Genomic DNA, 13688 nt, shown 5'->3' on the forward strand with positions numbered 1-13688 from the left:
TCTTTCGGCGGGTAACATCCATTCAGCCCTAGCGCCAATAGTCGAGACTCGGTATATGCAATGCAGGTGTATCGGGAGCCCAAACATTCTCCCCGCGAGTCGTGAGAGTGGAAACATCACGACAAGAAGAGGTCAGAGGTTTGTGCAACACAGTCCGACCGCCGCCTCAAGCGAGCCTGTTTGTGATGGAGACGCGTCTTCCCAAGGCCTCTGTTTTGTTGCAGTTTTCGAGTGCCACGGTCGCACCGATATCTTGCACAGTTACCTAATGGGAAATTGGGCGGCTGCATCTGGCAGAGTTACTGACTGGCACGCTGCAGGGTAATATCACGGCGTCGTAGCGAAACGCAAGAAGCATGTCGTCCTACCTGAGGGCAGGCCCGCAGGCTGGTCGACACGAGCGGGCGTAACGCGGCCTGCCAGCTTGCTGACAGAAGAGTAAAGGCAATAATCATGCAAACGGCCTCAATATTGTCTGCGCGCGCCTCCTCGTGGCCGCACTGGCTGCTGTCGTCTAAAAATAAGGGGCAAAAGCAAGCATCGGGGTGCCGAGGTGCCCGTCGCAAACCCGGGCTCTTGGGTCAAACACACAGGCGTCACTGTGTACACCCGCAGCAGGGACTGAGAGGAGCCGACAACTCGAGTACATACTTGTACATACATCACATACCATCCCAACCAAGGACGTTCCCTGGGAAGCTCCTCTTCCAGATGAGAACCGGGTATCGGCAAGATTCCACGTTTGAAGAAACAGGGCCGTCTGTGCAACATTCGGTAGAAAGGGAGAAAGACGGGTCCTAATATTTTGCGCCGTGATGAACCGACAGCGAGCAGGAGGCACAGTCAAGATGATTGTTGAGAAAGAAAAAGGAGACAAGTGACAGACCGGGAAATCGGGGTCCAAGCTGTGAGAAGGGCCCACCAGATCCGGCTGGGCGAGGGCCAGACCCCCAGGCCCTCGCCTGCGCTAGTGCAGGTACAGGACGATCCTCCAATGACAGAACGGTTACAGTCGTTCTCGCTTCCTGTTTTGGTTTGTGGGCGGGCCCTGCCGAGTTTGCCCAGCTTGATCGTTTTTCCTTCTCCATTTCATCTCCACTTGGACCCGATGCAACTGCACGCACCGAACGAATTCCCCGACTCCCGAGCTGAACTCCAAGGCGACGCCATCCATCTCCGAGCCATGGCTGCCAAATGGGCTGTGCTTGGTTCCACCACATGAGTAGCCTCGAAAGTGCGGTATGTGATCTGTGATCGGGGCTGCCGGAAAGCTAGGGTCATCCTAGTTTCGACTCGCTCATTTTTACTCAACTCATCGTGGACCTCGACGCCGACCTTCCATTGACGGGTGTCGCGGCACTTCAGAGCCCCATCTCCATGCAGTCGTCCGAGCACCTTGGCACTCGGCCGTCTACCAAAAACGGGTGTCGTGTGGACGCCGCCATGTCCCGGCATCGCCAGACTTGTCTGAAATCTGGGCCCACGGTTCTCTGCGTCGACGCAAATGAGTGCCCAGCCCCATCGGAGCATCCACTGGCATTGCCCAACCCTAGTCCAATAGTCTATGTATGTACTGCGTACGGCTGCTCCCTCATGGTGCGTGTGATGAATATGGATGCATAAAGACATCGAGTATCCCAGATTCTGGGACTCTCTTCTCTCCTTTCTCCAGGGTCCTCCGACACAAACAAGCGAAGATCTCAAGCTCTCTCCTTGTCGGTCCATTCGTTCACTATTACCCCAACCCCTCCCACTGTACTGTAGCCCCGGCTCCAGTCAGACATTCGTTCTCACTACCAACATGGCCGCCTTCAAGATGGCCGCCGCTATGGCGGCAGTGGCTCTGGTCGGACACGTCCAGGCCACCGAGGTTCCCCTGCCTCCCTGTCTCGACCCCTTCCAGCCCTTCGTCTACTCGGGCTGCTTCCAAGAGACGAGCAGCACACAACTCCTCCCCTACCGCAGCCTCGCCTCTTCCGATGACATGACCGTCGAGAAGTGCGTGGCCGAGTGCAAGGGCAACGGCTACCGCTACGCCGGTCTTGTCTACTATGGCGTGTGCTACTGTGGCCAGACTGTCAACGGACCCGAGGCCGAGGAGTCGCAGTGCAACCTCCCCTGCAACGGCAACCAGACCCAGACGTGCGGCGGCAACGGCATCTTCTCCGTCTACTCGGACCCCACCTTCGAGCCCATCGAGGACGTGACCATCGAGGATTACGACCACCTCGGCTGCTGGACTGACGACTCCAGCATGGGCCGCGCCCTGACCTACCGCCAGGACAAGGTCGACGGTGCCACCCTGACCACCGAGAAGTGTCTGCTGGCCTGCCGTGACGGCGGCTTCCCCTTTGCTGGTACCGAGTTTGGTGGTAAGTGATAGCAGTTGTGAACTTCTCCTGGCCCTCGGACTCATCTAACGTGTGGACAGGTGAATGCTACTGCGGTGTTGTGATCGGAAACGACACTTATGCCGCTCCCGCCAGCGAGTGTGACATCCCGTGCAACGGCAACTCGGCCCAGTCCTGCGGCGGCCGCGGACGCCTGAACCTGTACGTCGCCGATGAGCTGCAGTCGCTTGAGCCTTGCGGCTACGAGCCGCCCGTTTCGAGCAGCAGCACGCTGCCGCCGTCGTCGACTACCTCGTCAACTCCCTCGTCGACCGCCCCTCCCGAGACCTCCATCACCTCGACGAGCACCACCCCGATCACCTCGGCCACCACCACGAGCAGCTCCGCCTGCGTGAGCACCACCGTCGTGCCGCCCACCTGCGAGTACAAGTGCGGCAAGTGGTGCTCGTCGCCGCTGCCCGACTGGGATGATGTCAAGACTTGCAAGGCTGCGTGGTCCCACTGCGCTGTCCAGGTCGCCTCGTGCTTCAAGCACGCCGGCTGGCCCGAGGTGCTCAACTGCTTCGACTTTGGCGAGTGGTGTGCCGACGTCAACAAGTACTGCGACAGCAAGCCGCGCGGCGGCTGCCGCAAGGGTGACTTCTGGGGCAAGAAGCCTCCCAAGGGCGGCCACAACCCCCCCAAGACCGTCACCGTCACCACCACCTGCGCGCCCACCGCGACCGTGACCAAGCCGACAACCCCGACCTCCACCTCCACCCGGTGCCCCATCCCGACCCCGACCAACATCTGCATCCAGCCCAGCAACCTGCTCCTCGGGTACCGCCCTGGCAAGCCGGTGGGCGGCATCGAGATGCCGGTGGTGACGTGCAACGACCTGGGCGAGGACTGGCCGCACTACCCGTTCAAGCAGTACACGGACGTCGACACGCGCAAGTGCCACAAGTACCAGCGCAACAAGTGCCCGAGCGCCTGCGCCGACGCCTGCAAGGAGCAGTACGAGGACTGCGTCGACGTCTACGCCGAGGGCTGCCGCCGCAAGCCCAACAAGCCGCGCGACGCCAACTACTTCGACTTCCACAGCAGCGTCGAGAAGCGCACCTTTGGCTGGTTCGATAACTACTCGGGCGCCATCCTCAAGTGCAAGGCCCAGTACAGCGACTGCCTGCGCACCAACAGGCACGTCACCGGCGCCGGGAAGTGCCCCCGTTATGGGGGGTGGTAGATGCTGATTATTGGGGGGGGGTTATGAGTGGAATGATGGGAGGTAAAAAGGGGGGAGGGATTGATGGGAATGGATTGATGAAAACATAGCTTCTTACGCTCCTTAGCATACCCGTAAATATTAATACTTAGTATCTGTACTTATTATCTCGTTCCTGGCGTGTCCGACATCCGTTCTATGTAAGAAACAGTACTATGAGCCGCATTTGATTTTGTCACGTATTATTCCCAAATTCACCTCACCTCGCCCGTTCCCTTTGACGTTTACCGCGCGTAGTCCGATGGGGACGAGTACACCACCCCATCCTCAAGCCCGATGCTTTCTCCGTTTAATTCAGCATCGTCATTAACAATCTGCTCCTAGCTCAACCATTGCTCGATCAGGAGCCTAAGGGACCCAAGGAACACCCCTCCACCCCTGCTTTCTAGAGTAGAAAAGGGAAACAAAAGCAACTGCAAGCGTCCCTCCACCTCGTTCAACTCCTCCCTACGCGACCCCCAATCAACCGCAGCGAAGCAACCTTCCGTCGTTCCACCCTCGACCCAACCAGGCCACCCGCCCCTGACACGCAAACCAGAGGCAGCATCGGCCGCCATCCGGCTACCGATCTGTCCCCCTCTCTACTTCCTAACCACACCGCCTTCAGCATCCCAGCCTACCTACCACCACCCACCCACCGATCTTTCTCCTACCTCCATCTCAGCGCCCCCCCGCTCACCGACGACCGGCCGCGCCATCCATCCCACCCACGCCCCTGGGAAATCAACCCCTCCCAAACCGGCCCAAGCAAGTCGCAATACACGGGAAGGGGACAGGGGAAAAAAGAGGTGGGCATTCACGGTCACGATGCACGATGCCCACCCACACACCAAGCCACCGCACGCCCGGAACGGAAGCCGGTAGTTTGCGGTGCCTGCCCGGGGGGCACGGGGGGTTAGCTGGTCGACTGACTGGATCATCCTTCCTGTTGGCGACACGGGGCGGCCGGTTAGGGAGCGCCCCCCCCCCCCTCTTCTTCGCATTCAGGGACCGGCGGGAGGGGTAGGGGTATGGTGTGGCAGGGCAGGGCCGGTCGCGGCCCCCCCTTTGGCGGCGGTGGGGGAGGCGCGGGCAGTTTTGAGTGTGGGTGGCAAGAGCGAGGCGGGTACAATGTTCTCTGGGGGGTTGGTGGGAGCGGCGGAGAAGGGGTGAGGGCCGACGGGGGCAGGAGGGTTGCGAGGGGTAGGGGCGGGGCGGGGCGGCGCGCTTTCTTGGCTGGGTGAGAGTGGGTTTTTGTTGTTCCTGTTTGTGCTCTTGCTGCTTGCTGGGGCGCGGTTGGGGATGGTGGGACTCGGCGAGGGGGTAGATGGCGCGGCCGAGGGGATTGGGGAGCCAGGTGAATGTGGGAGAGGCTCGGCGTTAGGTCTGGAGGGCGAGGTGGGCGGGGAGGCGGAGGGTATTCTGGCGCGAAGGAATGGAGGGTCCTAGGAAAGAAAGGAGACGGAGCGCTCTAGGGAAAGATAGGAGACGGAGGGTTCTAGGAAAGGATGGGAGACGGAGAGTTCTGGGGAAAGAAGGGGATGGAAAGGCGCGTTGTGGTTTTGGTCGAGCCAAACGTTTGTTCGAGGGAGAGATCGGTGAAGGAACACAGTTCTAGTATAATGGGAAGATACCTAACTAGCGTGGGGGAACCGGAGGCAAGGGAGGGGACGTTGCCCGTAGAGAAAGGAGGTCTTGTACGAGGCTAGCTTGTATGGTGATAAAGCACCCACCCTTCTTGGCTGGGTATTGTAGAAAACGCAGCGCCGAATCGAACGAAACTACCTGATTGGGAAATGGTTATGTCAAGCATTGTCAAACATGGGACGGAATGTGTCTGCTGCCTGGGTAAGTGGCCGAGCGGACGAGATATACTGGACAAACCACAGTAACCTACCTCGGATTGTCGAGAATTGACACGGGGATACGAGTAAAATATTCGCTATGGCTACCTAGGTTTACGGAGAAGCAGAAATGGAAAGAAAAAGAAGAAGAAGAAAAAAGGCAAACCGAGGAAGGAAAGAGGACGGACGGTAAACACACGAGGACCAGCCAGACCAAGCGAGGAATCAGACCCCGAAACCAAGATAGAGTATTCACAAAAAAAGGAGTTGGTATCAGTCGGTAAACAAAAGGATGGGCGACCCCGGAATCGAACCGGGGTTTCTTCGGTTTTGTATGTGGGACAAGCCACAACGAAACGTCCTGACCACTAGACTAGTCACCCTGTGTTTGTTGGATGCTGACTTTTGGCGGAATTTGATGGTTTTGTGTGGGCTTGAAAGTGGGTGTGAGTGGGTGTGAGTGGGTTGTATGCAGTTCAACTCCGCTTGGCGGTGGGTTGTTGACCCCCTTGCTTGACCTGCATGAGCCGGCATTTCGGGTGGCTAAGCAGATGTGGCAGTGGTCGAGAGCCGTGGTGGCATTATCACTGTGTATATACTCAAGCACCACGGAATGGGACTCGTTGATATGCAGGATTCGGGCTATGGGCGGCTATGTGGTATTCCATTTATCCCATCACCACTCGGTGATTCTCACCCTCCGCCTGCCAGAGCTACGCTGTCCTCGTCCATGCGCACTCGAATTCCAGTTTGATCCCAATGCCCGACTGGAGACGGCATGTAGTAAACTCGGCAGGCCCTCCTAGGAAGGGTTGAATAAAATGGTATAGCTCCCTTCCATCGTGGAATTGCCTCCGTTCCCCCCAAAACAAGTAATATACCCCAACGCCCGCGCTAATGCAATTATGGTTTTCTTTGTCTTTCCTAACACACAACCAGCTCATTGAAGGAGCTCCTCACAAGTCCAGTCCTCGTAGCTATTATCAACGGGTTAGTGGCCGACTCGAAAGACAGCGGCCAAGAGCTGCACTTACTATCCATCCGGCAGGTATCGACGGACGATGAGGGGAATCTTCTTCTCCCTCAGTTCCTTGATGGCGATCTGCAGTGGATCCGTCTCACCCTCGAGGTCGACCAATACGGGCGCGTTCATGCTGTAATTTCAATCAACACACTGGCCCCCTTCCCCCTCCTCCTCCACGCGACGTAAAACCCACCTGATTTGCAACGCTCTGGTCCCCAGGATGCGCGCCTTCTCGTACTTGGTCATGAAGGGCGTGGTCGTTCGCTGGTCGTTGGGGATCTTCTTGTCCTTGTGCGACTTGTCGTTACCCTTGCCGTGATTAGCGGCCGCGTTGGGGTCGCCCGACGCGACGACGTGGTCGGTATCCTGGTTCTCGCCCTCAAGCTCCGGGGCGCGTGCAGCATCGTCCTCCTCCGCCGCTTCCGGCTCTGGCTCGTAGTACTCATCGGGGTCTTCGTCAAACGCGGGCTCGTCGTTGCTGGGGAGAGAAAGAGAGGTTAGAGGGGTCCAACGTGGTGGCACGGCAATCTGATCCGCTTACAGAGGCTCGCGATCATCATCACCACCGCCGTAGTCGGACATTATGATGGATTATGATAGGTTTGCGAAAAAGAATTGGAATGGTGAGAGATGGATGAAGACGCGCTGAGTCGGGGCGAGTTACAATGCCGAGGAAGGTGCTTTGTCTGATGAAAAGAGCGGCTGCAAATGGCAAGAGAGCGGCCGATGGAGGGACTGTGAAAAATTTGAGTGGGGCGCCTCTCTCCAATTCGAGCGAGGCTGAAAGATTAAAGCAGCCTTGCAGGGGAGTGCGTTTAGCACAATTGCCTGCCGGGAACTCGACGCACACCCACAAAAAAGTTGGGGAATTTCGAACTTCAAACTCGAACTGCAATTGCAACTTCCACAACTGCTTATGCTTACATAGGTAGTAATGCACAGCTCTCGCTCTGGCTGATGCTCCCCTCCCGCCAGAGCCATGAAGAGGAAAGCAACTGCCGAGGGTGGAGTGCCATCCGGCCAATTTAAACGGCTGCATATCCAATCACCCCAGGGAAACGATACCGAGTTCCTTCCTCCAGCATCAACCGATTCTACCTCGAGTCAGGATGACCACGATGACCAAGACCACGACAACGACCATGACAATGACAACACGACCACCTCATCCGACAACCACCAGCCCCTCACCCCGACAGCAACCTCCATCCCCAGCACCCCCTCCCGGCGCGCCCGCAAGTTCCCCTCCGACCTCAAGACCATCCCGTGCACCTACCCGGGCTGCCCCAAGACCTTCAACCGGCCCGCCCGCCTCGCCGCCCACCTGCGGTCCCACACCAACGACCGGCCGCACCGGTGCGGGTACGAGGGGTGCGGCAAGACGTACATGGAGGAGAAGCACCTGGCGCAGCACATCAAGGGCTCGCACACGCACGAGAAGAAGTACGCGTGCGCCGAGCCCGGGTGCGGCAAGTCCTTCGTGACGGCTACCCGCCTGCGCCGCCACGCCGCCGTCCACGAGGGCGCCGAGCGGTTTCGCTGCCGCGGCTACGACGGCTGCGCCCTCAGCTTCCGCAAGCACCAGACCCTCCAGCGCCATGTTCGTGTTGCTCACCTCGGTGCGGCCGCGTTTGTGTGCTCGGCGGCGGAGGACTGTGAGGCCGGGTTTGATACTGCTGGGGCTTTGCGCAGGCATGTCGAGCGGGAGCATGGGGAGGTGCGGTTTTGGTGTGAGGAGTGTGGGAATGAGGAGGATGGGGATGGCCGCAGGGTTGGCTTTAGGACCCTGCTGATGCTGCAGGCGCACATGCGCAAGGAGCATGTCAATTGTGTGTTTTGTGATGTCAAGTGCGGGAGCCAGGCCGAGCTCGAGAGGCATGTGGATATGTACCACTCCGGCACGACGGTGGAGGACAGAAAAACGGTCGAGTGTCCGTGGGAGGGGTGCGGGAAGAAGTTTACCAGGGTGCCGAACCTGAACACGCACATCCGGACGGCGCACGAGGGACTGCGGTTCGTCTGCGGGCAGGTGGATACGTACCAGGTCGAGGACATTGCCGATTGGAACTGGCAGGAGGAAGGGTGCGGGCAGGGCTTCATCAGCAAACTGAAACTGGAGGAGCACGTACGCTATGTGCACTTAGGCAGGAAGCGACCGCCCAAGCTGTACACGGTCAAGTCGGCGCTGCCGGGCGAGGATGACGAAATGTCTGCCGCCTTACCCACGCGGACCATCCCCTGCTCCGCCGAAGGGTGCGATGCCATGTTTATTCGGCATGCCGACCTGGACAAGCACCTGCGGAAGCATCACCCCGAGCCGGAAGGGGATGCTATCGACCCGCGCCTGCAGGAGGCAGGTGGGAACGGCGAGCCGTTCTGGGTTGAGTCGGTCATCCCTGCTGTGGCCGAGCCGAGTTTTGATGCGGAGTGGGCTGAGATGCGCAGGCTGATCGATTTGGACGCGCTGGTCGACGCGAAGGAGTAGGGTTAAAAGCGCTGTTTTTGGGATGCATGGCTATGCAGGAGTACATATACCCTTTGCTGATTTTGTTGTCATGATGTTTACGAGGGTGGGTTTTGAAGAAAATGTGGGAAAGCTGGAAGTCAAAAGCAACGCTACTATGTTTCGCTATAGAAGAGGCAGAACGCCGTATATCAATACAGATGAGACCTTTATTGTCCAAACCTTTCCTCACCAAGACCTCACCAACCAAGACGATCCCATCCGACAACTCCATCCCAGAACAACCGCCATCCCACCCACCATCTAAACCATCAAACCCCTACGCCCTCCGATCCACCCCTTAATAACGCCCTCAAACCCCCGGAGGCTTAATACCCCCCGGACGACCCCCTCCCTCCAAACCCAAGCCAAGCCCACGGCCCATCCCACCCCCCTCCGCCACCACCACCAGCACCACCCACACCATTACCACCACCTCCGCCGCTACCAACCCCGCCCCCGCCCGGCCACCGCCCGCACCACGCACACCCGGGGCAGTACCCGATCGCCTGCACCGTCTGGGAGTGCCGCGCCGCGACCGTTTGCATTTGCCGGCGGAGGGCGGCCGCGCGGAGGCGGGTGCGGTACTGCTGGAGCTGGAGGTGGAGGTCTTGGGCGTGGAGGGCTTGTGGGGAGGGGTGGGGGTTTGCTGCTGCGAAGAAGGGGTGGGGAGCTGTTGGTGGGTGTGCTGCTGATGGGTGAGGGTTGGTTAATGGGTGGGGGTTTGGTAAGGCGTTTGGGAGGATGGGGCGGGGGTGGGTGTGGTTGGGGTTGAAAGGGGAGAGGGGGGAGATTGAAGGGGTGGTGTGGTTGAGGGTGTTGAAGGGGTCGAGGGGGTTGGCCGAGTGACGTGGGGCGATGAGGTGGTTGAAATTGACGTTGCTAATGGGGTTGGCGGTGTGGTTGTTGAAGGAAACTCTGTGGGGGGGTTGGCGGGGAGGAAAGGGGTCAAAGAGTTGAAAATCGGGGAGCGGCGCGATGGGGTCCTGCCTCGGTCGACTGGTGAGAATGAGTAACTCCCTTATATCATCGAACCCCGACCCTGTGTTGCTGGCACCCGCGGCGGGGGAGGCGTAGTTTATGAGCTCGCCGAAGTCGAAGTCATCATCCAGGTACCCGAATTCGTCCTCCCTTTCGGTGTTTCCGCGCTCCTCATGGCCACTGTTCCCCGCCTCCGCATTATCACCCTCGCCCCCTTCGCCGTCTCCGTCCTCGCCATTTCCATCGCCGTCTTCTTGCGCGTCAGCCCACAACTCTTCATCGGATGAGTCTGATTCCGAGTCGATATCCGACTCAGGGGCAGGGGTGGGAGCGGGATAGGGGCGAGGCCTGTTCTCGGGGTAGCTCCTTGGCTCGGCGGTGCTGTCTTCGGTCCCTGTTGCCGCTTCGGGGGTACGCTCCTTTTTGGACGGCGGGCGGTGGTCGGGGAGGCTTCTCGATCCGGATGGCTGGGGGCTGCTAGGGGTCATGGCCTATCACCAGGGTAGTGGTCAGAATATTGGCTTTGTTATAAGATACAATTGATGCAGGTGCTTACTTTGCCGGCGTTGGAAGACATGATGGATTGCAGAATATGTTTGATAGCTGTTCGGATAGCTATGGGGGATGAAAACTGACCGTTTGTTATCCAAGAGCATCAACATGGCCCTTTATATAATTTCAATACTCGCTACATACCTAGTCATTATTTCTCAGGCGTACACACCAAACACCTTGTGCTCGCTGAAACACCAACGGATAATAGACAAAATGTTACATAAATGCGAGTCATCATCTTTTGGAGCGCGGCTTACAGCACACATTAACTAGGATAACCACGTCACGGGTGAGTAAACATTTCAGACAAGAGGATGGCATCGCCCTGCTGTTTATTTGCTACCACCATCTACACACGGCCTAACCCAACTCTCATACAGCTATTGTTACAGTTCCACCACCGCCCTGGCCAACTAACAACTCTCTCGGAGACAAGGAGAAGGCTCCTGCTCATGACCCAGGTCCTACCGAGCACAACCCCCCTTTTACACCCCGGATATACCGTCGAAACGGTTGGGTGCGGCCCCTAGTTGGCCGTGTCCCCCTCGTGATACGGCGCACTCCCCATTGTCCGGGCCCCATCCCAATGCAGCGGGAATGGCATGGGGACGGTCCCATGGCCAGAGCGTGTTTCCATGGAAGTGACTCTGACGTTTGGAAGTTGTTGAATGCACTCCCACACCGACCAATGACTCCAACCAGGCTCATCGTCCGACCCCAACAGACAATCACAGTTTACTCTCCCTCTCATCCTCCACCAGCGCCCCGCTCATCATATACATCTCCTCCTGCTGCTGCTGCTGCTGTGGCGGCGGCCCCCCGCCAACCGCCCTCCCAAACAAAACGGCCTCCCGCCCACCCTTAGTCCCCCACCACGCAGCCGCAATAGCCGCCCTCTCGACATCCATCTCCCCGCTGACCAACACCTCCCAAAACCGCCTCCTCGCCGCCTCCTTCAACCGTTCCCCAACCACCTCATTGACCGCGCCCGCCACAAGCCCCATCCACTCCTCAAAGATGCCCACCCGCAAAAACGGCAGCGCATCCACCAGCGTCAGCACCAGCGCGCTCTGCTCCGACATCTCCTGTCCCTCCTCAACCCCACCAACCCCCACCCCCCCTTCACCCGGCGACAGCGGCAGCGGCACCCTCCCCGCCCCCCCCACCCTAAAACGCACCATCTCCAGCAGCACGTCCGCCAGGGCGGCCTGGTCCCACGAGACGGCAAAGGGCGGGCTGAGGATCTGGACGAGGGTGCGGAAGGCGAGGCGGAACTGGCGCGGGGAGATGTGGGCGGGGAAGGAGGCGAAGAGGGTCTCGGCGTAGAAGGGCACGAGGCGGGCGGTCAGGGGCGCGTTGTGCGGGCAGGCCAGGCAGGCGAGCACGGCGCTGTGGGCGGCTTCGAAGAGCTGGATCATGCGTGGGGATAGGGGGGTGGTGGTGGTGGTCGTGGTGTTGTTGTTGTTGTTGTTGCTGGAGGGGAAGGGGGAGGACGAGGGAGGGGGGTTGAGGTAGGCTGTGGCGGGCTGGATTATTAGGGCTTCGCAGTCTGGTGGGGAGAGGAGTAAGGGGAGGTGTTCGGCTGTGTTGAGGTAGAAGAGGTCGAGGGTGCGGTGGAGGGGGTGAGGGGGGATGGCTGATTGGGGGGATAGGATGGAGCGGAGGAAGGAGGCCGAGGCGGGGCCGTAGCGAGAGAGGGTGTCGAGGGAGGTGAGGTAGGTGAAGGCGTAGACTTGGAAGGCGTCGCTGCCGTTGCGCGAGGAGATGAAGTAGAGGTTGCGGAGGGTATGGAGGGTCTTGGTGGCGATGGTCGGGGCGACGGTGTGGTGCTTGAGGCGGTGATCGAGGAGGCTGCGGGTGACGATGGATTGTAGGACGGCCACGACGGCGTACATGGTCTTTTTGAGGAACTGCCAGAGGGCGATCCAAGTGGTCTCGAGTGTCTCGGGTGTGAGGAAGACGCTTTCTTCTGAGATTTCGAGCTCGGAGAGTTTACCGGTCTGCCAGTGCTGTAGCAGCCTCGCGGTAAATGCCACCAAGTCGTCTTGTAACTGCATTACCACGTCGGAGTCGCGTGCGAATTGTACGGCATGGGCGAGCAACGTGGAGAGCGGTCCCAGGCCGGAGATGAGCGGCCGCTGTTCGAGCTGCTGCAGGTGTAGATATGACGGTGAGTTCTCGAGCCACATAAACTTCTGCTCCGCCTGCCGCACGTCCTGATCGATGGATGCGAGGACCACGCCGTCTTGTAGGCCATCCCCGCCAAGCATCGCCCGGGCTGCGACGGGAACGAGCGCATCGCAGTTTAGGCCGGCGCGTGCCGAGTCGGACAGCAGCGGAAAGGCGTAGTTGAGGGCCAGAGCCACAGGACCGGACGGGGCTGGGGGTTCGGGTTCCCTGCTTTGTACGGCAAGGTTCGTGGCAGTGACGACGGCTAGCTCGACTGTGTTGCGCATGCCGCTGCTGAGGGAGTACCGGTGATTGCCCTCCATGCCCATCAGCACGCCGCTGAAGACGAGCAAATGTTGCCATCGCCCCGACTGGTCGTCGGCGCCCTTGAGGATTGCTGCCGTCCAGGCATTGCTACTCAGATCGCCGCCACTCCGCTGTTGTTGTAGTTGATGTTGTTGCTGTCCCTTCTTCTTGCCTTTCTCGAGCTCGTTGCGGCGCACGTGGATAGCGGCGGTGTTGAAGATGCTGATGATGCGGTAGCATGTGCGCATGCCATCACGGCGACCCCATATCGCGGGCGCAATGAGGAGTTGCGATGTGAGCAAGGAGAGGTTCAGCGGGTTCGAGAGGTTCGTGAGGAGGAGGGCGGTTGACCCGAAGATCTGCTCGGTGCGGGCGTCATCGTGCACATCCTGGTACGATTGTAGCACCGTCGTGAGGAGGCGATCGATCGACATGGTGGGTGGTGGTGATGTTTGTAGCCGCGTTTATGTCATTGAATTCGGGGCCGGATCTCGGCGTGTTGTGTTCAGTTGTTGTCGTTGTCGTTGTCGGGTTTGGGAGGCAGCTGAAGGGAACCACTAACAGCACCGACCTCAATTCGGCATTGGGGAGCCGAGGCATGTCTGCTATGGAAGCGATGGATGCTGGATGCAGGTACCCGGGACTTTGCCTTAACCGGGGTCAGCCAAGATTCTTCTTGGCTCGACACATGCATTTCAACACGGCGCCTGCT

The 13688-nt window shown here is 59.2% G+C and overlaps 5 protein-coding genes and 1 non-coding gene across 6 annotated transcripts; 2 read left to right on the top strand and 4 right to left on the bottom strand.

Moving 5' to 3' along the window:
- Positions 1-1801: 1801 nt before the first annotated feature.
- On the top strand, positions 1802-3576 carry B0H64DRAFT_442433 (WSC domain-containing protein; the record flags this gene model as incomplete). The annotated part of the gene is made up of 2 exons (XM_062806643.1): positions 1802-2372; positions 2432-3576. The coding sequence occupies 2 exons, from the start codon at positions 1802-1804 to the stop codon at positions 3574-3576; spliced, it is 1716 nt and encodes a 571-aa protein (XP_062659615.1).
- A 2155-nt stretch (positions 3577-5731) lies between these two features.
- Positions 5732-5821, bottom strand: B0H64DRAFT_t88. Its single transcript has one exon. It is a non-coding gene; the product is annotated as a tRNA-His (tRNA).
- A 240-nt stretch (positions 5822-6061) lies between these two features.
- Positions 6062-7198, bottom strand: B0H64DRAFT_397411 (RNA polymerase, subunit omega/K/RPB6). Its single transcript, XM_062803868.1, has 4 exons — positions 7004-7198; positions 6656-6940; positions 6473-6592; positions 6062-6415 (listed from the first exon to the last, which is right to left on the bottom strand). Exons 1-4 carry the CDS (start codon positions 7042-7044, stop codon positions 6379-6381), a joined length of 483 nt encoding a protein of 160 aa, XP_062659616.1. The 5' UTR covers positions 7045-7198; the 3' UTR covers positions 6062-6378.
- A 152-nt stretch (positions 7199-7350) lies between these two features.
- On the top strand, positions 7351-9144 carry B0H64DRAFT_397414 (uncharacterized protein). The gene has a single exon (XM_062803869.1). The coding sequence runs from the start codon at positions 7442-7444 to the stop codon at positions 8945-8947; it is 1506 nt and encodes a 501-aa protein (XP_062659617.1). The 5' UTR covers positions 7351-7441; the 3' UTR covers positions 8948-9144.
- A 150-nt stretch (positions 9145-9294) lies between these two features.
- On the bottom strand, positions 9295-10523 carry B0H64DRAFT_374236 (uncharacterized protein; the record flags this gene model as incomplete). The annotated part of the gene is made up of 3 exons (XM_062802320.1): positions 9295-9638; positions 9816-10437; positions 10503-10523. The coding sequence occupies 3 exons, from the start codon at positions 10521-10523 to the stop codon at positions 9295-9297; spliced, it is 987 nt and encodes a 328-aa protein (XP_062659618.1).
- Positions 10524-10808: 285 nt separating this feature from the next.
- Positions 10809-13583, bottom strand: B0H64DRAFT_360293 (uncharacterized protein). Its single transcript, XM_062801700.1, has one exon. It carries the CDS (start codon positions 13408-13410, stop codon positions 11230-11232), a length of 2181 nt encoding a protein of 726 aa, XP_062659619.1. The 5' UTR covers positions 13411-13583; the 3' UTR covers positions 10809-11229.
- Between the last annotated feature and the right edge of the window lie 105 nt (positions 13584-13688).

Source organism: Chaetomium fimeti, assembly GCF_033439085.1.
Source record: "Chaetomium fimeti strain CBS 168.71 chromosome Unknown B0H64scaffold_4, whole genome shotgun sequence".
Taxonomy (NCBI): domain Eukaryota; kingdom Fungi; phylum Ascomycota; class Sordariomycetes; order Sordariales; family Chaetomiaceae; genus Chaetomium; species Chaetomium fimeti.

Coding starts and splice junctions, on each gene's coding strand:
- B0H64DRAFT_397411 (XM_062803868.1), bottom strand. CDS start 7,044: ATGTCCGACTACGGCGGTGGTGATGATGATCGCGAGCCTCT. Junction 6,941..7,003: donor GATGATGATCGCGAGCCTCT/GTAAGCGGATCA, acceptor TTCTCTCCCCAG/CAACGACGAGCCCGCGTTTG. Junction 6,593..6,655: donor ACCAGAGCGTTGCAAATCAG/GTGGGTTTTACG, acceptor TTGAAATTACAG/CATGAACGCGCCCGTATTGG.
- B0H64DRAFT_397414 (XM_062803869.1), top strand. CDS start 7,442: ATGAAGAGGAAAGCAACTGCCGAGGGTGGAGTGCCATCCGGCCAATTT.
- B0H64DRAFT_360293 (XM_062801700.1), bottom strand. CDS start 13,410: ATGTCGATCGATCGCCTCCTCACGACGGTGCTACAATCGTACCAGGAT.